Source organism: Dermacentor andersoni, chromosome 6 (genome assembly GCF_023375885.2).
Source record: "Dermacentor andersoni chromosome 6, qqDerAnde1_hic_scaffold, whole genome shotgun sequence".
Lineage (NCBI taxonomy): Eukaryota > Metazoa > Arthropoda > Arachnida > Ixodida > Ixodidae > Dermacentor > Dermacentor andersoni.
The window spans coordinates 149,864,363-149,891,681 of NC_092819.1; the positions used below are offsets into that span (position 1 = coordinate 149,864,363).

General features: G+C 43.9%; 2 protein-coding genes across 3 annotated transcripts in view; one reads left to right on the forward strand and one right to left on the reverse strand.

Annotated features, from left to right (window-relative positions):
• The window catches only part of LOC126523664 (uncharacterized), a 63,866-nt gene extending 36,547 nt beyond the window's left edge, over positions 1 to 27,319 (reverse strand). For both annotated transcript variants that reach the window (XM_055066952.2, XM_050172263.3), the window contains exons 1-5: positions 26,949 to 27,319; positions 25,705 to 25,841; positions 15,296 to 15,437; positions 12,147 to 12,353; positions 7,321 to 7,388 (exon numbers count right to left, since the gene is read on the reverse strand). In XM_055066952.2, coding sequence (XP_054922927.1) covers positions 7,321 to 7,388; positions 12,147 to 12,353; positions 15,296 to 15,437; positions 25,705 to 25,841; positions 26,949 to 26,964 — 570 coding nt within the window. In that variant the 5' untranslated portion in view covers positions 26,965 to 27,319. The remainder of the gene's footprint in view (positions 1 to 7,320; positions 7,389 to 12,146; positions 12,354 to 15,295; positions 15,438 to 25,704; positions 25,842 to 26,948) is intronic.
• LOC126523666 (tigger transposable element-derived protein 6-like) lies at positions 16,782 to 17,820 on the forward strand. Its single transcript, XM_050172264.3, has one exon. It carries the CDS (start codon positions 16,811 to 16,813, stop codon positions 17,699 to 17,701), a length of 891 nt encoding a protein of 296 aa, XP_050028221.3. The 5' UTR covers positions 16,782 to 16,810; the 3' UTR covers positions 17,702 to 17,820.

A 27,319-nucleotide genomic window follows, 5' to 3' on the forward strand; every position in this document is an offset into this window, starting at 1 on the left:
CATTCCCAGAAAAAACGTTCGTTTGGCACGAACATTCACTACATCGCCTACCTGTGATCATACGATACGTTTTCCGGCTGGTAGATCCCATGTAAACAAGCAAATACGTGAGCCGTGCGTGATCGAGGACAGTAGTTGTCTATCGCGGCAGCTTCATCATATTTGCCCGCCCATCTCACGTGAAAACGCCAGCGCACACTCAGTTTTTTTGTTCCCGCACCAGCAGATTACTTCCCGGGTCATCGCACACCGCATTCACAACTATCGCCACCAATTACAGCAGAGCCCCGCTGATACGTTTTTAAAGGAACTGTGAACAAAAAAAATTTACCAGCCGGGAAAACATAACCGTGAGGAAGGGCGCAAATCACCACAACGTCACAAACAGACCGAGTGGCCGCACGTGCAGTTATTAGATGTCTCGGCGCTTGTACTGTGACCAGGAATGGCACATGCACGCGTGTATAATTGAGGGACACGTACGGTTTTCTGTGACAGTGGCCCCTATTGCAGTATTTTGTGTATGGTTCATCGCATAACATGGTGCTACTGCGTCGAAGTTGACTAAAGAGAAGCAGCAATCGTGAAATGCAAATAAGACCCTTGCAGGCCCCAAAGAACATGTAGCCCTGTACTTGGCAGAATTGGCCCAGTGTGCGTGTACCCGGTAGGTTTTAATAGATGCACACTTTTTGGGATGCTTTGCCAACTGGTCTGCGCTTCCTTTCTCCCAATGTTCGTGCGGTACCTGGCTTGTGCAACTTTGTTTGTTTATTGCAAACTTTGGTCACTTCTTGCAATGAATTGCTAGCTTGTTGCAACGCTAAATAGCTTGCTGCAATGAATTGGTCGCTTGTTGCATCAAAATGTTTGTTTGTTGCAATGAGTCGGTCGCTTGTTGTAACACGCGAGAGCCAATTTCTCCCTGCACCGTTATATCTACGTGTATCCACATTTAAATGCAATGCAAGAAGCAGGTACATTACAGAATGGCACTGAATTAAATGGGAACATAATACATAGGAGTAAATGAGATTCAGGTTGGGACCTCGAAAACACGACGTAGCAGCCGAGAAAATGCAACAGCAAGGAATGTATCAAAGGAGCACTACTGTATATTGCGATAAACATCTTCCCCATCTGTTTCAGAGTGTGTGGTGCTGTTGGAAGCATACTGCATGCATTTATAGACGATAACCCAAATGCGTAGCCATTCCCTGCAGCAGACTATGACTGTATACGTTTTCCGGCTGCTAGATCCTAATGTAAACAAGAAAAGGCATGAGGCGTGCGCAATCGAGTACAGTACTCGTCTGCCGCATCAGGTTACCTGGAACACCCACCCATCCGTCTACCGGGAAAATGGCAGCGTGCTCAGTTTCTTATTCCGGTAACAGCACATCTCCTCTTGAGTAGTTGCATGCAGCATTCACAGCTATTGCCACCAACCCTATTGTGATAAGCATCTTCACCCATCTGTTTCACCGTGTGTGGGGTGTAGTGCCATTGGAAGTGTACTGCAAGCTTTTAGTAGACGACAACCCAAACGTGCCGCTGTTCCCCACTGCAGGCAGCGTGATACGACGGTCATGTTTCACTCGGGCAGCATCTGGCATTGTCTACCAGCTTGATTTTGGTTTCCCGTCACTACACTGTGCAAGAGGAAAACAACAAAATGCGTCTGGAACAAGCGGGGGCCCATGTGCATCAGCATCTCGTGCTGCAATGATTCGCGCAGTACTTCGCATTACACGAATGCCAACTACAGTTGGAGTCTGTCAACTTTTTTAGTTACTTCAAACCCTACGATTTCCTGATTAGCACATTTTTTCTCATGCTTTTTTTTCCCAATACAAATGAATGAGGCTCTATTGTATTTTGCAATCATATCACATATTTGTGGCTTCTTACCTGTGCAACTAACATGTTTGTTCAAACTATTTGGTAAGCAAGAGAACAAAATTAATGTAATAATGTTTTATGTACTTATTTGTCTAGTGCTGTTACACATAAAACTGTCTTCAGTATGCATCTTGTATATACGTTTGTGAAATAAGGTTGCTCATGTATGAGTAGTGTGCTGACCAGGCATGTCTTCTACCATGTGAGCTTCTTTTGGGAGCTGGTGATCCTTTTCACAGCTCATTAGGCAGACAGATTTTTGCAAAAACCAAAATGATAAAAGGCTTCTTTAAAAAAAAAAGTAGGCAGGTCCAACGCACATCTTGGAATCTACGTGAAGTCTGTGAAGCGGTTATTCAAATGCTATAAATTTGTACATTTCATTCCTGCATCTTTCACGTTTAAAAAAAAAAAAAAAGACCTGGCTCGTGCGCACCTGCTCTCGCGCAGCTGTGCTACACAATGCAACACATGTAGCGATCATCTCAAAGAGTTAGTTGGAATTGGCACGATAGAACTGCACGTGCGATGACGGCTTAATGGTTAGAGCGCCGGGATGCTGTGGACCGAACCTTGGTGACCCACGCTGAGGTTTAATGCCACCGTCTGGCACATAATTCAGTTTTTTATTTCGTAAGAGCTATTTGGCATGACAGTAGCACACAGCCATGGTCAGTCAAGTTCGGAAGCGTCTGCCAAGAAAACTTCGCTCTAAAGCAGTAGGTATTAGAGAAATTACAGGCAACAACGTGCTGCAGAGTTAACAGACCACGAACATGTTCGTTGTTAAAAAAAATTGTATGTAACGTTATGCACAATGTCATTAAGACTTCAAAATTATGTTTTTAGCTACGAGGCACGCAAGCGCAAGTACAGTCAATGTCCAATTTTTCGGCCTTCCTGGGATCCTCAAAAATGTCTAAAAAAATGAATGCATGCCTTTTATTGCCCCCAAGGGCTCAACTAGCCACAGGCACATCTGAAATAGCTTTGAAGGCCTGCCACTACACTTATTAGGCATATCAGTGCTCTTACTGTGACAGGAAATGGCGTGTGCATGTGTGCACAATTAAGGTATACATATTGTCCTGTGATTGATACCTCCTTCCACTTTTGGTATGTTTCACAGCAATACCTCGCATATTGTTCACCGCGTAACATTGCTGTATTTCAGCGAACCTGACTTTTGGGAACTGGCATTATCCAACGTGCCAAAATTTCCACGTTTCCAAGCCATCGACAAGGATTACAAAGGTGGAATCAGTGCCAGTGCCAACAGCAGCAAATTCTTTCGATGAAAAACACGGCCCTGAACAGGAGGAAGCTTTGCAGCAAATGTCAAAATAGCTAAGCCTAGCATTGCCACGATGGTGGCTATGGCTGCCAGCAGATCGGCGTGCAGGAGGGACAGTTTGAGGCTTTAATAATTAAAATGGCGGTGGTGATGGCTTCAAATAATGCAGTTTCTGACCTGCAATCATGGCAAAAAGTTCAGATAATGAGACAGCGAAGAATTTTTTTCACCCGAAATTTCAAAGAATCTTACACATTGGCTATATATAGGGTGCGTGGTGGTGCCGCAAAGGCATCCAAATTATCGGGCATGTCCAAAAAATCGGTTCGAACAAGTACAGAGAAACCTTTTCGTTCACCGGAATTGGAGAAATGGAATTGTTCATCTCAGCCACTCCAGGAGTGGGAATGGTCCAACTCTGACCATTCCAAGGAGTTAAAAGGAGTCCATGGAATTGACAGGAACTTCCACTGTCCAGAATGGAGTGGGAATGGAATGAAGGGCCCCATTCCGCAACTTCCATATACCACTAAGGCAATTTTTGCAAGTTGGCTTTTAATGGCATCTTGAGCTTGTGCATTCATCGTCGACAGAAAGGACATGCACTACATGCTTCTCCATTTAGTTGCATTGTTCCATTCTTGTGCCATTCTTTCCACTGAATGATGGAAACATTGAATGTAAAACTGAAGCTTTGACTATGAAGTCCCATGTGCAAGCAACAACAGGTGCGTGCCAGTAAAGAACCGCTGATTTAGTTCACCAATCCAGTCCAACTACTGTTGTGTACAGTTAAACGCCTATACAGCGAAATCACGTGAATAACACGGAATCGATTATGTCCCAACCAAATTCTCATCTTTCATATGTGCTGTGAACGCCTCTACAGCAGAGACCAATACAACGAATTTACTTGTACAACGGAAAAAATCTAGGCGTCCCTGACGGCTGTTTTGTTGCTTACAATGTGTGCCCCATAGCCTTGTCGCCACTACTCGCTGCAGATGTCACCAAGGTACTCTCTGTGCTAGCGCTAATGGCAGTGCTAGCGACGCACTTATCAGCCTGATGATATCGCAATTAGTCCTGCTGAACTGCTCCAGGAATCGCTAAACTCATATGCTGCTTGTTGTAATGCAGCAGTGGATCTGACAACTGACGAATACATCGCAGTTGATCCCAACATGATCTAATGTAATGATGTAATTGTAACCGACAACTGACGACGTTTTCAAAGCCAACTAAGGTGAAAAGGTCAAGAATGAGAAGGAAGGCAACAGTGGTGAAGAGCCTGCAAACGAACCAAGAATTTTGACGGCAAGGAAGGCGATGCGATATCTGACAATCTGCAGCTTTACGTTGCGCAGTTCCTGATTTCTGCCCCGGAGCACGCTCTGAACCTAGGTGCAAAAAGGTTTGCTGCAGTCGCAGATTCATTCAGCCAAAGTATACAAAAAAATTTTGCGACTTATTTCACTAAGCTCTTCTTGAATTCCCATTAATATATAGATTTCTTTTGTTGAATGCGCTCGGCCTTCTCTATTGTGGACAGTATGATGTGTGACCTTTACAACGAAGTGACCTGTATAACGAAGGATTTTGGAGATCCCAAGTAGTCTGTTATAAGAGCATTTGACTGTAAGTCGGACCAACTTATAACAATTTCCAAGTGCCAAGAAAATCCCACTGTTATAACTGATAATCGTTATAAGGGAGTTGCACACACATACACACACAAAAACAAAGCAAAGCAAAGGGGACACAGATCTCAAGATTTTAAGTAGACAGAAAGAAGTAGTCAAACCCAATTATAGCATTACCGGTTTTCACAATACCCAGATTTCACAAAGTGCAGCTGGACTACCATGAACTTCTGTTTGTGTTCTATGGTACAACAAACCCTTACCACGGCTCGCACATTTATTCTTTTCAAAGATCTTGCTAACCTTTTCTTTCCACACGCACACCCAGCTGCAGATATAATAGTTATAACCGATAACACACCATGGGAGCATTGCAGTAAGCGGTTTATTTCACCAGAGGATACATACAAAATTTTACAACGCATCGACTGCTCATTGTTATATCCGATATATTGTTAAAACCGGTATCATTATAAGTGGGTTCGACTGTATTATGGTACTGTGTTGTATACAAATAAATGAATGAATGAATGAAAAGCAGGCCATGACTGTACCAGGTTAGCTGTAAAATCTTCACTGAACAAAAACCATTTTTTTTTCCACATGTAAACCACATAGGCTGACCAGGCACTTGTATGAAAATTCACTTAGGACACTACTTTCTGGTGCAAATTATTAATTGAGGCTTTTCTGTAAAATAAGGTCCCAAGGAGCTGCAGTCGCGAGGAACGCTGTTACGTGGGATCCGGCGACACTGGCATGTAGCTTGGTTGCCCTTCTTCCAGTCCCTGCACAGGCAAGCTGTCTGCGACACTCAGTCTTGGCTTGACAGCCGTTAGAAATGAGGCTCCCACTCGCTTCTCTGGCCAGGCATGAATTATGCTCCTTGATAAGTTTTTTGTGTGCAAAAAACACTGCGCCAGTGGGCATTCATTCCCAACTGTGTGAAGTCTACAGAGAAAAGTGTATGAGCTTACAACACATGCGCAAATAGTGCACAGAATTCAAAGATGGACATACAGACATCCATGACAAACAGCATTCTGGGCAGCCATTGGTTTAGGAAGAAACGATTGTGAAAGCGGAAGAAACAATGCTGAAAGACTGAAGGGTGATGGTTCGGGAGCTCTGCAAAATGATCACTGATGTCAGTAAGACCTGTATTGACAAAATTTTGACAAACCCTTTAGGGTATGCCAAGCTTTGTGCAAGGTGGGTCCCGAAAATGCTTAAAAAAGACCCCAAACGGCAACGTGTTGAAGCGGCCTGTTAATTTCTTCAGGCCTACGAAACCAATGGCAAGGAATTCTTGCACTCTCTTGTCACTGGGGACGAGACCTGGGTCCACTACACAACACTAGAAACAAAACAACAATCCCATCGGTGGAAACATCCAGAGTCGCCGAAGCCGTGGAAGTTCAAACAAACACTATGTGTCGGCAAAGTGACGGCAAGCGCCTTTTAGGACAGGAAGGGGTTATTTCTGTGTAAATTTATGCCTGCCAATGCGGACCACTACTGTGAGATGTTGCAGAACCTTCGCCAAGCGATTCAAAACAAGAGGAGAGACATGTTCAGAATGGGAGTGCGTTTCCATCAGGACAACGCTCGTCTACACATTATTTATGTAACAAACGATCTCATCAACAAATTTCGATGGAATACTGTCACACACCTGCCCTACAGCCCAGACATAGCCCCAAGTGACTACCATCTCTTCCCTGAATTGAAGATGGTACACCGCAAGCAAAAATTCGTTAATCGCAACGGCAATTTTGTCGAAAAATAGGGGAAAGTCTAAGTTTTCCAGAAATGTATTATTCAATGCTAATAAACATGTTTTTCATTGTGAAAAATCTGGCCATAATGCCTGGCCCTTGCGGCAATAAAAAAAAATGTGAAATATCATTGGGAACCTTACTTTACGGACAACCCTCCTAAGAAATGCTCTGATCTCTGCGCTTGTACTGCTGCTGAAGCACTGTCCTATGGTAAGCAAACCTGGAATAAAAGTGGTTGCATTTCCCATCAGATCGCTTCACTCACACACTTCCCTCCGCCTCTCCACTCTTTCCTTCTCCCCATGACACAAGATAACCTACAGATGCCACCGCGTATTCGTTCGCATGAGCGTTCTAATGCTGACGCACTAAACCCGCATGCATTATTCAACTCCCATGGCCCCTTTAAATTGACATGAATGTAACTGGGATGGGTCTGAGCCACCAGGTCATGACAAACGTAGCACACAGGAATACTTATTTCTCCTCATTCTTTCTTAGTGCTTCTTTCTAGATGCCTATATTTGAACTTGCCTGCTCACTCAGTGATTCACCTTTCCTTTTGCAGTGGTACTCATGGTCAAGCAAAAAAAAAAAAAAAACCTTAAAAGTTGTTTTTACTGACAAAGAGTCACTATCAGGCAAGACAGCCTTTGGCATCCAACTGTCAGCAATACCGCTTGCACAAACCAGAGCTCACCGCTTTGTACTGCTCCATGGAGTTGATCTCTACGGAGCAACACTTGCACATCAGCTTTTCCCCTTGCACTGCATGTTAGAGAGAGAGAGACAAGGGATGGTCGATTAGTTGACTGAACGAGTGCACACCTCTGCTTGCCCTAAGCACACACATTTTGTGGGATGCACACATGCTTTACAAACAATGAATTGCTCAAGAGGAAGTTTTAGCTGGGGCACTTTTATTTGAATACATGGTAACAGAGAAATAGTTTTTTTGCAACCACTGCACCAAATTTTGCGAGGTTTCTTGCATTTAAAAGAAGTTGGAATCTAATTACTGTACCAAACAGATCTTTTATTTAGGTCATCAATTTTTTTAAAACAACTGTTGAAAATTGCAAATTTAGAACAACAAGAAAACTCGCATATCAAGCTTACAACTATAACAGCAATAAAGATACAGCATGTACCATAATATTGTAAAGTGAACTTCACAATTACATCTAAAGCAGACAAAATTAGTGTATAATACATCACTCTGGAATACATACCACTAATTTATGAGTAGGAAACATTTAAAACGCTTGTAAACAATCTAACAATTACATGTAATCTGTAAATCTATATATCAAACTTGTGCTTTTTGGATGTTTTAACAGATGCAGTTTACAGAACTGTGATATCTGTATTCAGAGCAGAGCTACGGATTTGTTAACTTAGTGCTCTAATTTTTTTCTAAAGTTTACTAGTTCTCATAATTACAGTATTGTAAAAACTTCCATGCCCTAAGCCAAAAGTTTTTTTCCTACAGTCACAAGAACTTAACTTTCTTTCTCAAAGGCAAAGATTTCACTGAAATCAGTCTGGCGGATGTCTCCTGAAAGCATTGCTGCATTTTACATGTAGTATTTGAATAGATGGCATCACAATTGGCTCCGAGCTAAAGCTTTTTCTTAGACGCAACACAAAAGCAGCAGCAGCAGACTTGGAACAGCACCGACAGAAAGCCAACACACTGATCTTGGTCCCAGTGACTCATTCAGTGACTTTGCTGTTACAGATTTAGGCTGCTTTAGGAACTTGTCTGAATAAACTTATTCGAGGTACTGGCATTCCAATGTGGTGGATGCATTGGGGGTATTTGGTTTGCCTACAGACCTACGTTTAAAAAAACACACCTGGTTTGAAATCACCGTTGCTTTGCTTTGCGAGCTCTTTTAAGATGCAAGAGAAACTTTCGCACGAAATGTCACTTCATAATTGCACTGTGCAATGAAGAAATTAGATTGGGAACTCCTTGGTCCCACGCATTCCTATGGGCCGGGAAAAAGCCAGTAACCCCCAAATGGACATCGCTACTGTCAACAGCGGCACTGCATGCTGCCTATGCCTGCAACTGCAAGGGGTATATACACAAGATTAGAAAGTGTCTGCAACTAAACTGCACATTATACAGTTGAATCCCATGACAACAAAATTGCGAAACCCAAGACAATGAAATTCTCACCACAACGAAGTATTTCCGTATCCCCAGCAGATACCCATAGGATTAAATGTACCATGTAACATCATTAAACTGAAATCTCGCCCTAACAGAATTTGTCATAAAGTTATCAGTTCCCACACTGTCCACACATGCAAAGATAACAGAGATCAAAAAGGGCTCATATGCATTTCTGGGGGTAAAATACCACTACGGCATGCTTGCGTTTCCACCACTACACTTTTGTTTACAAAAACAGCAAACAACCTGAAGCAATTGCATGTGCCAGAAACATGTTGCGGCTACCATTTTATTTGCCGATTGCCAATTTCAAATGATTAGGTCGCATCACTATCAACCTGTACTGACACATGATGGTTTGTGCACCATGCGAAGTGCAATAGTGGGAATGCCCAAAGTCATTCTGTAGCAATTTTTGGAGCAGATATTTCATTCTGGAGCAGGTTGGAGCAGACAAATTTTGATCTTGGAGCAATCTGTAGCACATGCATCTTAATACTGTAGCTGTCTGAAGCATGCAAATTTTAATTTAGAGCATTATTACAATGAATTAAGTGAGATAACAGTCACAAAACCTTGCATTCTGCAGCATTAAAGAAGTGTTGAAGCGCAGTCTAAAGGCATTTTCAATTCTATTTTTTGTATGAAGTGCTAGTGCAGTGACTGGGTGTGTTCTAAAACAAAAGTTGTGAAGAATCTAAGTACAGTGGATACCACATTTGTTTATTCAAACATATTTCTAAATAATACGACAGCACCAATTAGCTCAAGCCAATTTCCTGCATCTGACTGACTTCCCTTTACCACTCACTAAAGCACCGAGACAAGTCCCCTGAATCAGCTAAAAGGAGCGACATTCCTTCTCTCTTGGTCTCTTTGTCATGAAATCAAGTGGATGTAGCCGTGCCATTCCTGCGGTAACAAGTGCACTGCCAACTAGGGTGCCTCAATGTCCTCCTCTCCCGCCGCACCAGAGGAGAATGTGCGCATTGAGGTACCCCTACTGCTGATCGTGCCATTAGCCACCCTAGCCAAAGAATAAGGGCCCAGATAAAGAATAAGGTCTCAAATAGAAGCAAGCTTGTTTTGATAGCACCTAGCAGGCACCGTGTGGGGACTTGGTGTTGCCAGATGGAGATTCACCAGAAGACACCCACATTCTTGGTCAATCCCTATCGGTGAGACAACTACAGTCGAACCCACCTATAGCAATATTCAAGTGCCACAAAAATTCCATTGTTATAACCGGGCAGCATGAAAAAAATCAAAATAGGGGGATGGCAGAGCTGATGTGAGAAAACTATAATGGTGGGGAGGCCAGTGCCCCGCCCCACCACCTTCCTCCATCTGGCTGCTGATTTTGTTGACTTGTCTAACTGCTCTGCTTAACTCTGCTTCCTGCATGCTCCGATCGCATGCAACAAGCCACGGCTGTCGGCGTTCAAGAATCTCACTGCTATAACAAATGCAAAGCGGCTCACGGGTGGCAAGTGACACGCGAGCTCCGCTGAGGCATTGCTTTGGTGGCCTCAAAAGGGGCTTTTTAATATGCGAGGAGGTTGCCGCGGCAGCCTCTCAGCTTGAGAAATCCAGAAGAAAGGCTGAGGCAAAAGTGCCACAAGCATCTCGCCACATAGTTCTCACTGGCTTGCACAAGAAAACCCTATGTCCATCAGCCTTACATGCTTTACGCGAAGCTTGCCGACATCCTTTACCAAAGCATCCAGGTGCTCCACGTAGTGCAGTGGAAGGTTCCCCATGCAAACGAAGCCCCGGAGGGACTGAATCATCTGCCGGGCCTCCTGTGAGGACAACATTGAGGCAGCCTGCCCTACCATGTCATCACTGCCATTGTCGCCGTCACTATCCGATGCAAGCACATTCGCGACGATCGCCTCATCGGTTAGGAGCCCTTAGTTTCCATATCTACAGTAGTGCACTTTCTTTCCACCGGCAACTTCGTGCATTGTCGATGATAAGCGGGCAGATTAGCCATCTTTCGTTTCGGCGGCAAGTCAAACGAGGCTGAGAAACCACGTGGCCAGAAATGATTTCGACGCAACGAACAAACACGAACGCGAGCAATTAAGCTGTTTGTAAAACTGCGCTGAATGAGGAGCCAACGAGCAATCTAGGAGCAGCGTAGTTAGCGCGGTCCATCCCTATTTCAGAGGGTGGCACGGTGTAGAGCTATGGGCATAGCCAACTCTTGTTTGGAGGGGTGGAAGGGCAATGGGAGAGAGGCACGCAGAGAAGGCAGGAAGGTGAGTGCGCAGCAGCTGTTGGAGCAACGGGCCATCATGCAGCGGCTTGAGTTTCTCGTTTGCTTTTTTTGTTTTCAAGGATTTTGCATTTCACTACCTTTCAGCTAAGACTCCCAGCAGCCAGAGTTCACCATTGTAACCGATAATGTGGCATCGGGGCATTGTAGCAAGCGGGTTATTTCACCATGCAAAACATACAAAAGTTGACAATGCAGCAGCTTCTCATTCTTAAAACTGATAGTATATTGTTAAAATCGGTATCGTTATAAGTGAGTTCGACTGTACTTCCAGGATATTTATTGTGACTCGGCACTAGACGTGTCGACATCTATGCATTGTTCCATGCATGGGCACTATAGTTTCTGGTGCCATACCTAGACAGTGTGCTTAGCACTGCAGCCTGATAGACGTGAACGTGTCTCGTCCAGAGCCACATGAACTCTTGCAAAAGTGATTGTATCATCAAGAGTAACTGAGAATACCGCTCCATGCCAGTGCCGCCATCGCTGACCAATGCATGAAGAGCATCTTGTACTGGTGGCAATGCGATTCTGCATAGCTTCAAGCAAAGCTTGCCAAAGTAAGCTAACAGAACTTTGACAGTAAGCTCTCGTTTTCCAGCATTCTCCCTGTCTAAGCTGTCTCATTTCACAAGGATATTCTCACGAAAGTGATTATTATCACTCCCCCCTACTCCTACCTCCCTGATTTTATTATTGCGGGGATTAATCATACATAAAGCATTTCACACAGTGTCATAGAACATGGGTGACTGTACTGTAAAATGTACGTAGACTTGCTACTCTATCATGTTCTTGCATAGCTTCTACAGAACCACCTGCTGTAATCATATACTATACATAAAGCAATTATTCCACACAGTGACATAGAACAACAGTGACAGTATTGTGAATTGTACGTAGATTTCCTACTGTATCATGTTCTTGCATAGCTTCTACAACACTGCCTGCTATACATGATACGAAGTACAATAACATTGTTATGTAACTTTCTCGAACCAACAGGTGTAACTAAGCACATCGTCTTTAACACCACACCAGTGGAAGCGCTACTAACACCGGGTGCCCTCAAGGGTGCTGGTGTCGTCGCTCGTCAGCTCCAAGGTGGTGATGGGCACGTTGAACTTGAAGCACATCATCTTGTGCCGTCCCCCGTTCAGGTGCTCGGCCAGCTGTATCGCGCTGTTGGTGAACACATTGCAGACCTTGCAGTGCACCACCTTGCGACCCGACAGACCTGGTGGCAGGTCACTCCCATGGCCATCTGCAAGCAGCAGTGCATGATGCGTGTTCATTGCTGACAAGTCCAGCAGCGCTACTGTTTTCCCTGAAATTACAACTTGAGAACACAGTCAAGGGAGTGACAAGCACGTTGGAAGGATAGAAGACTACACATTGCCACATCTGAAAGGAACACTGAGACGTATTCTTGAAGTTGCAAGAACAATACCGTATTCTTGCGCATATAACCCGCCACCACATATACTGTATTTGCACGATTCTAACGTGCACCTTCTTCTTTTTTGGATAATGAAGTGCATTCAAATTTGCATGCGCATTGAAATCGTAACTAATTCTACTCAAAACAAAAAAACAAGACCGTTTCCTACAAAAAAAAAAGCTCTACAATTCAAGGTTGCTAGCCACACTTACATCGAATGGATGTTTTTTTTTCCTACCTTGGTTTGCGGTTACCATTTTCTAGTTTGCTGTACGAGTGGCATTTCTAATGCATTAGATGAAACTGAAGATGACTTTCTGTGGAGGTGTCGTTGGACTCCAACAGCGACTAGGCACTAAGATTCAGCTGTGTGCCTTTGTATGTTCCATAGAATTGTTTCAACACGGTATGTGTCATCTCAGGTTTTGTGGCTTGATGTGCGTGATAGAATGGGCACATAATTATCTTTTTTTTTTATATTTGGGTGCTAATATAACTGTGCGTTACAATCGGAGACACAGTAGAATCGTGCAAATATGGTAATCTGCAGTCCCAAATACAAGAGCCCGGAAAGAAAAAAAAAAATCCCTGCTTATTATAAGTGAAAGTAACTGCATACAACAATGCTCAAATCTTTGCGAAAACAGTCTCCATTCGCGGATGCACGACTCATCTACGTCGTATCTTCGGCCAACAGCTCTGTTGGCCAATTCTGCCGTGATGCTGACAAAGCTGGATTCATATGCTGGACGTTATCGCAAACAAATTAGTCACATGATATCACAGCTAGCACTCGCACGACAGTGGATGACAATGCAGACAGAGAAGCCCTCACATTCACAACGGCAACGAAGCAAACTCAACCGAGCCGAAAATTCCAATGGTGACTCAGCGCTGTATCGCGAAGTACTTTGCGCAGTCTGAGGGAACGCCACGAGAATGGGTGACACGAGTTTGCCAGCGCTGTGTGCGCTATTTGCTAGCTGCTGTAAAGCGGAGGAGAATGGGCGACCGTGAACGAGGGGAGAAGGGAGCTTTACGCAGGGGTGGGGGGAAGTGGGGTTCCCTGGGAGATAACGAAACTTAATCGCAGAGAACCTTGCCTTGAGGTGTGGCTTCACGGCAGTGTGACGCACACTGCTTTGAAGCCACACTTTATGGAAAAATTCACAAATCTCCCCCCCTCACCCGCATTACTGTTCAAATTTTTAAAATTTTGGTGTGGGTTATATGCACAAAAATACGGTACTAGGCACTTGTACATAAAAAGACGAAATTTGTAAGTACTAAAGGTATGAAAGGTACTATTTTACTTTGATAGGGAAGTTGGTGTTGAAATGCCAGAAATGGCCTCACTGACATTACCAGAAAGACATTGCACAGAAAAAAAGTTTCAGTCATCATGCAGCAATCAGGCTATCTGTGAAGACATTGCTCGTAAAAAATAAATAAAAATTATTGTGTGTTTTTCTTAAGGCTTGTTTAAGGTGTGCTTCACGGCGTTTTACTCCGGCAGCAACTGTGCATTGTGTGGCCGCGGCGCACCCTATCTTCAAAGCAACCTGTGTCGGGGGCTGAGTCGATGGCCGCTCATACCTTAGTGAGTGCTGCGTTTTCGCTGCTCAGTTAGCATTGAAGCGAACGTTTGCAAGTTTATACGGCTGATAAAACTACTATCCTTACTTCATGCAGCTGTCTATACATTTGCTATCACAATCGATGGTTCACATTATGGCAAAACTGACTTTTAGACGCGGCTGCGGAAAAAAAAAATCGCTCAAAATTTTACCTCGCATAATGAACGCACCCCCAAACTTTGCGCGTATTATTTTTGAAAAAAAAAAAAAGTGCATTTATTAAGCGAGTAAATATGGTATTAAACTACATTAATTTGCACTCTCTAGCAGTTGCCAATATTTTACAACGAAGCTCTTAGTGTGACTAGAACCACCTGAAAACATCCTGAAAACGTGTTTTCATGGTGCTTTGAAGTAACTACTACACCTGTTCAATGAGCTTATATTTAGAAGAAAAAGCAGACACATTAGGGATGACATACTGGCAAATAGTGAAGAGCGTGAATTAATTAGGGGCTAAATGAAAATTGCTATACACTCATTTTCTGCCAGTTTAATGGCATTAAATGAAAAATTTATGAAGCTTTCCTACTGCCTTGGGAGATACGAAGGTGGCAGCAATCTTACAGTTAGAGAGAACAGAGGCAATGTTATGGACAATGCATACTGATAACTTGAAGTACGTAGGTTAAATATATGCTGTGAAAATATAACGATTCATTTTCTCTCTTATTCTCAAGCGTTATACAACTTGGGTAGTTAGTTTTCCCAGTCTCCTGAGTTTAGCTCCAGTGGAACTGGTAAAGTTGGCTCACGTCATTGTTCTCTTTTGACGTGCATCAAATAGGGAAGAAATGCTGGCGCACTTTTAGAAAGACAGCTGAACACACAAATATGCCGATCCAATGCAAAGTCGGAATTGAAATGATGCAAAGCACGTTCGAGTTAGCAAAGTAGCAAATGACACATGCATATAGAGGTTGTTGCTTCATTTAAACAATTTCCGTTTAGAGAGATTCTACTGTACTTACCCACCTACCGTCCACAACATTGACTGCTAGGTGTGAAACAGTATAGTTATATCAGTTTAGCTTGACTCAACATTTGATTACGGTGCTCTCTTATTATAATAGCTGATGGTGTGCTGCAGGAGCAATGTAACTATATGTGCAGGGCTTCTCTTCCCACCTCGATACTGGGGTGCCTCGCTGAAAGCCTTGGTGGCTGTCTTCAGGATGGTGCGCTTACGATGCTCGAAACTCTGGATGTGGCATGTATACTGGGCAACCGTGAAGAACTTGCAGTCGCACAGCTTGCACTCGTACTCGCGCTGCATCACAGAGAGGCCAAGGTAACATCAGTCAACAAGGAGTGACCACCCCCAACAAACAGTACGACTACACACAAGTAAGACACATGACATTTCATTTGCAAAATTGTATGCACTGAAAAATTCAGAACCTGACAGCACATACACAAAGACAGCGAGACAAAAATATGAAAACTCTTTAGACATGTACATGTGCGGCACTGTAAAGTGCAAACGCTCAAGCCAACAGGACAATTGACACACAAGAATGCTGTTCCCACCTTCATTTTAGGTGTAGTTAAATAATCCACCAGGAAGAAAGTAAACTGTACATATGTCCTGGGGCCCTATAACGCAACACTATTCCAATATGTTTTTATTTCCAATCTCCTAACATCAAATTTGCGTAACTGCCGACGCAAGCATCGGGCGGTGACCCGCAGCGTTGCCTGAACTGCCCAATCAAACGCTCTCCTAGTTTATAGGAGGTATCGTCTCTTTCCTTTAAAAACTAATAACATTGCCTACATTGAGCAGTTTTTCTTATCTAATTGGCTGAAAAGAGGCGAGGAGCCTGCTTAAGTGGAGAGTGTTTTGATGGGGTCGAGCCAGCATACTGAAAATAGATAACTGGATGAAAAGGGAGGTGCCGGCGTCTGCGATTGGTCCCTTTCCCTTACTTAGCTTGTGGTGGCTTGTCTAAAATTGCGGCGGCGTGCAACAGACATTTAAAAATGCTGCTAAGACGGATCCTCAGCAAATAAGAGTTGGCACAGCGATGCTATATAGGTGCGGAAAGGGCCAGATAACGTTATACAGCCCCGCGAAAAGTTATGTTTTATGCAAACAAACCAATGCGCTCCGGTAGGTGCGAGTAGCTGGAGCCTGAGCGATTGGCGGCAGCCATCTTTTATTCCTTTCGGAACGGGGCAGTCTCTGGCTATTCAGAAAAAAATCCAGTTTTGTTCGGCATATTAATGCACCTTTAACGCGTACACGTCATTTTTACGCAATGAGTTTTCGCAGTTTTGTGACGTCAAGTGATAGACAGGTGAAGTGGGTGCAGCCTGAAACCTTATGACCAATAGCAGAGGGTTAATTGCGAAAAGGCGTCGCATCAGGAATAATTATTTTTCTTTTGTTCGGTCGAATCATACATACAGTCCAGCCCACTTATAACAGCTGCAGATATAACGAACGCTCGCTTAGTACGAACGAGGGCGGTGCTACCGTCAAAATATATATTGGGGCAATGGCACAGTGTCTCACATAGAACGAACTGTTGTGGCCTCAACACTCGGTTAGAGCGAACGCGAAGCTGGGCCCCTGTAGTTGACCGAGCAGGCGGTGTTTGGTGCGGCAAGTTGCGCATAACCGTTCTTCTGTGTGTCAATATGGACGGCAGTGACCGGCGGCTGCCTTTTGTCATTGGTAAGTCACGTAAGCCGCGATGCTTTGGAAGCTACATGCCCGTACGCTACAGGAAGAATACAAAAGCCTGGATGAGTCGTGACTTATTTGCCGAGTGGCTTGTCGAGTTCCACCGCGACATGGCACGAAAAAACAGGAAGGTCCTGCTCGTGCTGGATAACTGTGCGGCGCACCATGTGCAGCCTTCCTTGAGTGCGGTGACAGTGCTCTTCTTGCTTCCCAATGCAACCTGCAAAATTCAGCCGCTGGATATGGGCATCATTCATGCGTTCAAGGTGTGCTACCAGCGGCGCGTCATCCAACGCTTGTTGATCGCGATTGATGCTGCCATGCCAGTTCGCATCAGCTTGCTTGCCGCTGTGGACATGTTGAAAGCGGCGTGGATGGAACTCACCGCGGAGTGCATAGAAAATTGCTTCCGCAAGGCGGGTTTTATGGGCCCAGGCACCGAGGACGCCATAAATCACCCACCGGAAGGCCGGTCGCACGAGGAGTTGTGGCAACGCGTCGTTGACACGCAGCTGGCCGGACCTGACGTTGCCTGGGACGATTTCGTTTCTGCTGATGACGACACCGACATTGCGGAGCCATGCACTGACGAAGCTATTGTGCGTGAAGTGCGAGCCCTTCCTGACTGCCCAGAGACCGACGAGGACAATGACGAGGATGCTGCTCTACCGCCGGTTGCTGTGAATGCTTCAACCGCGATCGGTTACATCGCGTCGCTTAAGGAACTCGTGTGCAGCAGAGGCCTTGGCGATGAACATATTACCACGCTGGAAAAATTAGAAACGGCAGTGATGCGATCAGCTTTGAAGAAGCAGACATGCATCACAGACTTTTTTCAAAAATAAAGTGAACTTTCGTCTCGCTTGCTCTTTTTTCCCGTATTATAGGTGGTCCACTTAGTACGAACTTTGGATACAACGAACAAATGCCACGTGACGATCAAGTTCGTTATATGTGGGCTGGACTGTAATCAGTGTGTACACGTCATGTCAGATTGGAAGCTATTACGGTTTTCATGATGTCGTATGACAGACAGGCGAAGTGAGGGTGGTTCAAAAAAGTTTTTGACCAATCATAGAGAGCTGATTGCAGAACTGGAATAGAAAAGTTTGGAATAGTTTTATGCTATAGCGCCCCTGTTCTACTGCCTTCTATCTTCATCTCAGGAGCACCACCGTCATTCATAGGGTTGCCAATTATCTATAAAATGGAGTATAAGGTGTGATGTGCACATGCCAGAGGAACTATGGTTGGCACATGACACACTGCACTTGTATACTGTGACTTTACACTGCTTTTCGATGTTCTTTTTTCCGTGGATTTTGCTTCGCTTCCTTAAACATATACTAAAGAGAAACACTGTATGAGCTTACACTGAGAAAGTACTATTTCACAAATCGATTTTCGTTCATTTCACTGCAACAGATTGACTACTAGGAACAAAAACAAAGGCCAAACATACTTTTTTATAATTTCATGTCGAAACTGCAGTGCCGGTACGGCAATGTGATGTCGCAGATTTCAAAATATTTTCTCGTATTTTCTAAATATTTTCTCAGAAGATCAGACCTTGGCACATTCAGAATACTACAAGGTAGTCCATCTTTGACTATAAGCTGCAGCTGACCAGAGCAGACAGCTGTGAAAAACTATTCAGTCACCTCGAGGTGGCATGGGAATTTCAAGGTGGTATCAGCACCCGTAATTACACTTTTCCATCTTTTCTGGCTTATAAAGCTACTTCTCATGGCATGCATGACTTTTCTCGAACTCCAGAAGTGAAATTTACTAATATAGACCAATTTACAAATATAGCTTCAATTGGTTTTCTCTTCAGTGTCCCTTTAAACCATATGTGCTCCCCTATCCACACATATGTGGCTGTATTTCCTTACAACAGCCAAAGGCTTGGCTTGCCTGCGCAGACAAGTTGCCACGTGTACTGAAGGGTATAAGCTCCTCATGTACTGAAGGGTATAAGGAAGATGAAAAAGAAAAAAAAAAATGTCATACTCAGAGCATGGTTACACATGAATGCGCGGTGCTTCCTCAAGCTGATAATTTTGCACATTTTGTTATGGACAATTGGTGACTGGTGATCTATTCTGTGCACTTTCGTGTTTTGTGTCTCGGTCTCCTTGCCTTTAATGCCTATGCTCTACAATTTAGTCAGATTTGTTGCTCAGTGAGTTAGCTGAACACTAAGGAATGCGTAATAGCGCTACAAGGAAAGAAAGAGGGAACGCAGAACAGAAAGAAACAAGGTGAGTCGACCTGCCATGAGAAGGATCCCCGATTCATCGTGATATGAACTGAAACCGCTGGAGTGTAATGTCCGTTCTGCTGACATCACGTCCAAATACTTTATTTTGTGTTCAGCGCATCCAAAAAATTTCAGCCTCTTGTATTTCAATGACATCTATACGTCCTTTCTTTTTGGCATCTGTGTACCAGCAGCATCTAGCAAATCGCCGCATCCATGCAGTTATACGCATCAGTCGGTTATAAGAGCCGTAGTCGTTGATGTTAACAATTGTAAGTACTGGTTGAACAGCTGCTGTCAAACATGTAGTTTCTTCTAGGTTGACCGTATCTTCGGTGCATCAAGGCTTGTCGAACATGGTCTCAGTGTTGAGAAAGTTCGGTCGTTTTCAACAAATCGAAGTTACCAAGAGTTGCTCTGCTCTGCTGTAAATCAACCGGATTTCGATTGCATGGACAATGTCTCCATATGGCCTGGACAATGTCTCCGCATGCTCAAATCAGTTAAGGGGAGTATTTCTGCAACTTGGCTTGCTACGAACTACTTGCAGCTTTTTATTGAGTGGGGCAGTCAATTAATCATGATCATAGAGTCAGTCCACATAACTGTTTCAACGTCTGCTAGGTTCAGGGCATGTTTCACTGTTGCAGTAAGTCATGCTGCAATGAGGGCCACCAGTTCTAATTGTGGAGTAGTCATGTTTTGTAGAGGTGCGACACTCGACTTGTGTAGCAGTAGCTGAACTGTTGCAACTGTCTTGAAGTCTAAAAGTAGATAACGGCACCGTACATAATAGGGTTAGCATCGCTGAAGGCGCGAGTAGTAACTTATAAATTCTTGTCTGGGAGAGATTGACCAAAACATCTCTTAACTTTGAGATGATTGACAGGTGCGAGGTCAGTACTTCCTCGTGCAACCTTTGAAGTCCTTCGAAAGTTTCGCAGGAACAAACTTTTTGTAGGTTTATAAGATGGCGCATGTGTCCGTTAACAATCAGTGAATATAGTTCTAAAGTTCTATAGCTGTGTTTTAAACTCTTATTAGTTATCGATAGGCCACTGATGACACAGCTAGCTACTGTACAACTGATGATTCTTTCCGTTTTACCCGTGAGATAGCTCTGAAGATATATAAATTTTTTTATATCTGTGAGATATCGGTTCTTGTGTATGATAGACTCAAATTGATCCGAAAATTCTGGCCACCTAATGGAGTGGGCGTAAAACTTCAGAAAAACAAGCTTAGGTAGCTTAACCTCTGCACGTATTTGACGAGAGTCATCGTGGGAAGACGCATTGTCTTTGATTGGAGCGGGCATAAAATGCGTTCAGTGAGGGACTACACAAGAACAATACATTCTTTATACTGTCCGACGCTTCGGAGCTCCTCCTCAAGGTTATCATCGGTAACCTGCTGTTCTACTTGGTTATCGAGGTCTGTAAGCATAGCTTCCTTCATTTTAATGAGAGCAGCATTCCGGGCAAGTCGGTAATCTATTACTCGAGTGTTATTGTGCAACAAAAAAGACGCGTCTTTCTATTACGTCCGTGTCTTTTTTGTTTGCCAATAATACTTGAGTTCCTTCATCTTCAATATGCTAAGATGGTCAGTCAGCTAGTGTTGGTTTAGTCTGCGTAAGAGTTGTCATGTCAATGATCCTGGTGACTGCCACTTGAACAGTAGCATGTTTTTGTCGCAGTATTTCCATGTCGCTGTGTCATGAATTGGAGGCCTCGTGATGATGTCAGAAAGCAGAGCCAGAAAGCAGAAAGCAGAGCCGAAAATCAGAAAGCAGAGCCGACATAGAGAATGTCTTCTTTATTTGATGCTTGCAAAAACAACAAAATGAAATGTAGGTGCACGCTTGTGTCTGTGCTCACTTGTAACTTCTCTTGCAGAGCATATTATTTAACACAAGGCCAGAGAAGGTAATACATTATCATGCTGTAAAATACAGCCAAACCTCAATATAATGAACTTCAATATAACGAAATTCTCTGTATAATGAAGTATTTAACTTTTCCTAACCTCTTGTCCATAGAACACCATGTAATTAGAACCTCAATATAACGAAGTGTGTTTGCAATTGCAATATAACAACATTTCACTTCCACAGCAAAGGAATGCCGAGACAATAAATGGAAGCTTTCACGGATGCAGATGGTCAGAAGGAGGAAGAAAGCAGGCATAGAGGGAAAGACAGGGAGGTTGGCCCTTTCTCAGGCTGGTTGGCTACCCTGTGCTGGGGAAAGGGATAACGGGAGTAAAAGATAATAGAAAAGAGCTGTCTAAATTATTGATATACAAGCGACTGCTCGCAAATCCACCTCTCAGAATGTGTGCAGTGCGACAAGAGCGACCCAAGAGTGACCGCTGAACTGAAGCCACATCATGTTCCGTATAAAGTCCAAGTGCGATAAGATCCTATCTTGCCCCGCGCACTTTGTGCTTTAGGCGCGATTGAAAGTGTGTGAGAGCGAGAGAGAAAGATGCTGGCTTCATGCATGAGTGCCGAGGGGAGGGCAGTGGGCTCGCGGTAAGCAATGAAGCGCGTGCGAGGGGCAGGGAAAAGTTGGTGTGTGTCTCGGCAATGGCTGCGCATGGCTGGAAATGCGGCTGAGTGCATATGCAGCCGCGTACGCTGCTTTAGAGGTAATCTGCCACATGTGCAAAGAATGGGGGTGCCAAGACGGCGTGGAATCATGTAAGCTGTCTTCCTGCGCGTTTAGTATTGAAGGTTGCTTAATTCGGTGACCTGCTGAAGCAAGAGGCAGATGAAGCATTTGCTCCCTGCTGCCAGTGCTATTCATGATAGCATCGTCCAAGTGCGGGTGACACTATCAGCCGCAGGGGCGGAGAGCACGTGAAAGCGTGGCCAGCTTCACTTAATTCGTACCGCCTATGTGAAGAATAACCAATGGCCCTCAGTCCACAGCAGCGGCGGAGCACCTGACCAAGGTCAGACCTGTAGCGCAGCAGAGGGTGCTACGAATCTCTGGACCCGGACAGGCCGCCAATGAAAACTGACCCTTGCAACGTTTAATACCCGAACCCTCTCGAGTGAAGCTAGCCTAGCAGGACTCTTTGAGGAACTATCAGGCATTGTTTGGGATATCATTAGCCTCAGTGAGGTTAGAAGAACTGGTGAGGCTTATACAGTGCTGACAAATGGCCACGTCCTTTGCTATAGAGGACTACCAGATAAGCAGTTCGGAGTAGGGTTCCTAATCCATAAGGACATAGCGGGCAACATTGACGAATTCTACAGAATTAATGAGAGGGTAGCAGTAGTCGTAGTAAAGCTGGATAGGAAGTATAGAATAAAGGTAGTACAAACCTACGCTCCAACCTCCAGTCACAATGATGAAGAAATAGAAGTTTCTTGAAGATGTTGAATTAGCAATGCGAAAAGTGAAAACTCAGTATACTGTAGTCATGAGTGACTTCACTGCAAAAGTGGGAAAAAAGCAGGCTGGTGAACAAGCAATTGGCAACTACGGTGTGGATTCTAGGAACGCTCAAGGAGAGATGGTGGTAGAATTCGCGGGAAGGAATAAGATGCAAATAATGAACACTTTCTTCAGGAAGTGTTGGAACAAAAAGTGGATCTGGAAAAGCCCTAATGATGAAACAACAAATGAAATTGATTTCATACTTTCTGGCAATCCCAGCATAGTGCAGGCTGTAGAAGTGCTGGGTAGGGTAAAGTGCAGTGATCATAGGTTAGTGAGGGCTAGGATTTACCTCAATTTGAAGAGAGAAAGCGTAAAATTGGTCAAGAAGAAATAGGCCAACATAGATTCAGTAAGGGTAAAACCAAACCAATTGAGGTTGGCACTGGCAAACAAATATGCAGCCTTAGAAAAGAGAGATGAAGATGACACAGAGGCAATGAATGAAATCGTAACTAGGCTGGGTTCAGAAGCAGCAATTGAAATGGGAGGTAAGGCATCAAGGCAACCAGTAGGTAAGCTCTCCCAAGTAGCAAAGGACCTAATAAAAAGATTACAAAGAATGAAAGTCTCCAACCCAACAGATCAGATAGAATTCGCGGAACTGTCAAAACTGATCAACAACGTGAAAATAAGTGATATTCGAAACTATAACGTGAGAAAGACTGAGGAAGCAGTAAAAATGGACGCAGCCTGAAGTCTGTGAGAAGGAAACTTGGCATAGGACAAACCAAGATGTATGCACTGAAAGACAAGCAGGGTAATATCATCGGCAATCCCGAAGATATAGTAAACACGGCGGAAGAATCCTATGCTGACCTGTACAGTACCCAAAGCAGCCACGATAACTCCATTCGAAGTAGAATTCAACAGGTTACAGGCTCCTTCTATAACTAGCGATGGAGTTAGAAGGTCCTTGCAAGATATGAAATGGGGAAAAGCGGCAGGAGAAGATGGACTACCAGTCGATTTAGTCAAAGGTGGAGGAGACATAATGCTTGAAAAACTAGCGGCCTTTTATACGAACTGTCTATCGACTTCAAAAGTTCCAGGGAACTGGAAGAATGCCAACATTATACTAATCCACAAAAAGGGAGACGTTAAGAATTGAAAAATTATAGGCCCACTAGCTTACTTAAAGTATTAGATAAAATATTCACTAAGATACCCTCCAATAGAAAAAGGACAACACTGCACTTTAGTCAACCAAGAGAACAGGCAGGTTTCAAAAAAGGATGCTCTACAATGGATCACATCCATGCAATCAGTCAAGTAATCGAGAAATCTGCAGAGTGCAATCAGCCTCTCTATATGGCTTTCATAGATTACAAAAAGGCATTTGATTCAGTAGAGATACCAGCAGTCATAGCGGCATTAGGTAATCAAGTAGTATAGCACGCTTACGTAAATATCTTGGCGAGTATCTAGAGATTCCACAGCTACCTTAATTCTCCACAAGAAAAGTAGAAAGATACCTATAAAGAAAGGGGTCAGACAAGGAGGCACAATCTCTCCAATGCTATTCACTGCGTGCTTGGAAGAAGTATTTAAGCTATTAAACTGGGAAGGCTTAGGACTAAGTATCAATGTCGAATATCTTGGCAACCTTCGATTTCCAGGTGACACTGTCCTGTTCAGCAAAACTGGAGACAAATGATTGAGGACCTCAACAAAGAGAGAATAAGAGTGGGGTTGAAGATTAATATGCAGAAGACAAAGATAAGGATCAATAGCCGGGCAAGGTAACAGGAGTTCAGGATCGCCAGTCAGCCTCTACAGTCTGTGAAGGAGTACGTTTACCTGTGTCTACCTAGGACTCACAGGGGACCCTGATCATGAGAAGGAAGTTTAGAGAAGTATAAAAATTGGTTGGAGCGCAGTCGGCAGACATGTCAAATCCGGACTGGAAGCATACCATTATCATTAAAAAGAAAGGTGCACAATCAATGCATTCTATCGGTGTTGATATTAGGGCAGAAACTTGGAGACTGACAAAGAAGCTCAGAAACAAGTTAAGGACCGCGCAAGGAGCAATGTAACATAATTTAATAGTTAGACATAATAACATAACATAACATAAGTTAGACATAACATAACAGCTAGACATAATTTTAAGAGACAGGAAGAGAGCGGTGTGGATCAGAGAGTAAACAGGGATAGCCGATATTCTAATTGACATTAAGAGAAAGAAATGGAGCTGGGCAGGTCATGTAATGCACAGGTTCGATAACTGGTGGACCATTAAGGTTACAGAATGGGTGCCAAGAGAAGGGAAGCACAGTCGAGGATGGTGGAAGACTAGGTGGGGTGATGAAATTAAGCAATTCGCAGGCACCAGCTGGAATCGGTTGGCGCAGGACAGGGGTAATTGAAGATCACAGGGAGAGGCCTTTGTCCTGCAGAGGACATAATATAGGCTGATGGTGATGTGAAGATATCGTCGACTTGGCATGAAACTATCATTCATCGCCGACCTTAAATTCGTCAAAAGGAGTTGTTTTCTCATTCAAACTTGCTTTTTGTGATTGCCTGATAATTCGAAAAATTATGCGACCCCTTCTCACGTAGAAACATCAATTGGAGACTGTACTTATTTGCATAAAAGGTCATATTTCAATACAACAAAATTTCGATATAACGAAGCAAATTGTCGATTTTACCTACTTCATTATATTGAGGTTTAACTGTACATAGCAAGCACGCAAACACATAGCAAGCGAGTGCTATGCAATGTGAGAAAACATTGTGTTGCATTATGCATCATCTTGTGTTGTGTCTTGTTGCCTGTTCAACATGTGTTATGGGTTGGCAGAGGCTCAGACCTCTCTCAACACGCCGGCGTTGTCAAAAGCTGCCATCGTAACATCTGATGTAGACCCCTAGGAGTTGCTTAGATTTGCTTGTTTCATTCTTCTTCTGGGGAGAAATGTTATGGCCATCATATTAAACTTTTGTGCAGGCCCAAAGACACCCTCCTTTCTACAACATGTTTTGCTATTTCACTCAGCTTTGTGGTGGTACTTTATTGATATTTTACAGTAGGCTGGGCATGTGTAAGAAGGAAAGCGAGGGGGGTGGTGTGAGAGAATGAGCAATTGCACTGGGTAACAGATCCTCACCAGGCAGCACTTACCCCCTTCTCGTCGTCTTTGAACTTGGCCTTCTTGGGCTTGCTCGCACCCTCCTCCTCCTGTCTTGGACTTTTCTCACCTTCACGCTTGGGGCTCTTGCTACTCTCCTGGTTGGAGTCCTGGCCAATGTCTGAAGGATCTGCACATCATGGCGTATGCTTAAACATATATAGGTGAGCTAACATTATTCTGGCCAGTTTTTTGGGCTGCAATAAGTTAGCTATACCAAGTGAGCAGAATTATCATTTTGCTCGTCCTTAACTAGCAAGTGTTAATGAGCCTAATGTAGCCTGTGACAGCTTTTCTGAAACTGCAGCTTCCCCCCCCCTCCCTTCTTTTTAAACTTCCTAATGGCTTCTCATTTCTCTTATCACTGAGTACCTTCGATGATGCAGGACTGAGCTGAATGCAGCAATCATTTTGAGTGACGCGTAATTATGATGCACCTCCTTACTTTATTATTCCTTTATTTCCTAATACACTTGTGAATCGCAGAGCGGTTCACCATTATAAGGTTAGCGCTACGGTACGAGAGATGGCACTATTCTGCACCATCAGTGGCACTTGCGATTAAAGGGGCAATGGTCGGGGCACAAACACAGCAGAAAGTGATTGCAATGGTGTTACCTAGGCTATTGTGTGGGGAACCATTTTTTTAATTCTTTCTCCATCACAATGTGGCCGCTGTACAACTGACAGTTGATATGCTGACCATTTGATGGGCTTTTACATTCTGGATATATTGATGGATTTTATATTCAAAGTCACGCAATGCGTATTGACGGTTTTCAAAGTTTAGCATAGACCACCGGTGGTTCTTTAACTTGCACCTGCATTTACACACACCCAAGCATGCTCTAAATACAAATCTAAGTACGCAGCTGAAAAGATTGTTTAGAGAACTCTCAAGGAATCAGCACGACTGAACGTCGGAAGAGGGGGCAACGGCCCTTTCAACTATCACTGCCAGCACCATTTTCGCGGCTGCTTTTTCTCCGAGTGCCAATTTGTACGCGGCCACCAATACGAAATCAAGAAAGGCGACATCAAAATTAAAGTGGCTGGCGCTTGAGAAAACCCGTTTACCAAGAAGCAGCGCTTATTTCAGTGAACAGCCCTGTGTGCAGGTTTAGAGCAAACTGCAAATAACAATGTTCAGCAAATTCTGCCGGACTAAACGTAAAGTTAAAGGCGAAAAGCTGTTTGCAAGCGCGCAGTCCGCCATAGAAAATCGGCAGTAACTCACCCTCTTTGACCATCATGGAAAGGCGACGCTTCAAAAGCAAAAAAATGGGAACTGCGTCAGTGTTTCAGGACACCAATTCGAAAAGCACAGCGCTAACACGATGACAGAACTCGCAGGGCCGGCACAGAGATGAGCATTCGACGCAACCACACTGCAAGTATTCGCCTAGTGAAAGCTCAGAATGGTTTGAACATTGCCGCAATATTTTTTGCACAGAGGTGAACAAGCCAGCCTTGCGTTTACACAAACGTTTAGTCACGGAAATGTGCATATAAATATGACACCATGAAACTAGTGACCGAGGAAATCCATAGCGAAAACGTGAAAACCTCTCTGCTCTGCTAGCTCGGCTGAAAACCAAACTCATCTGG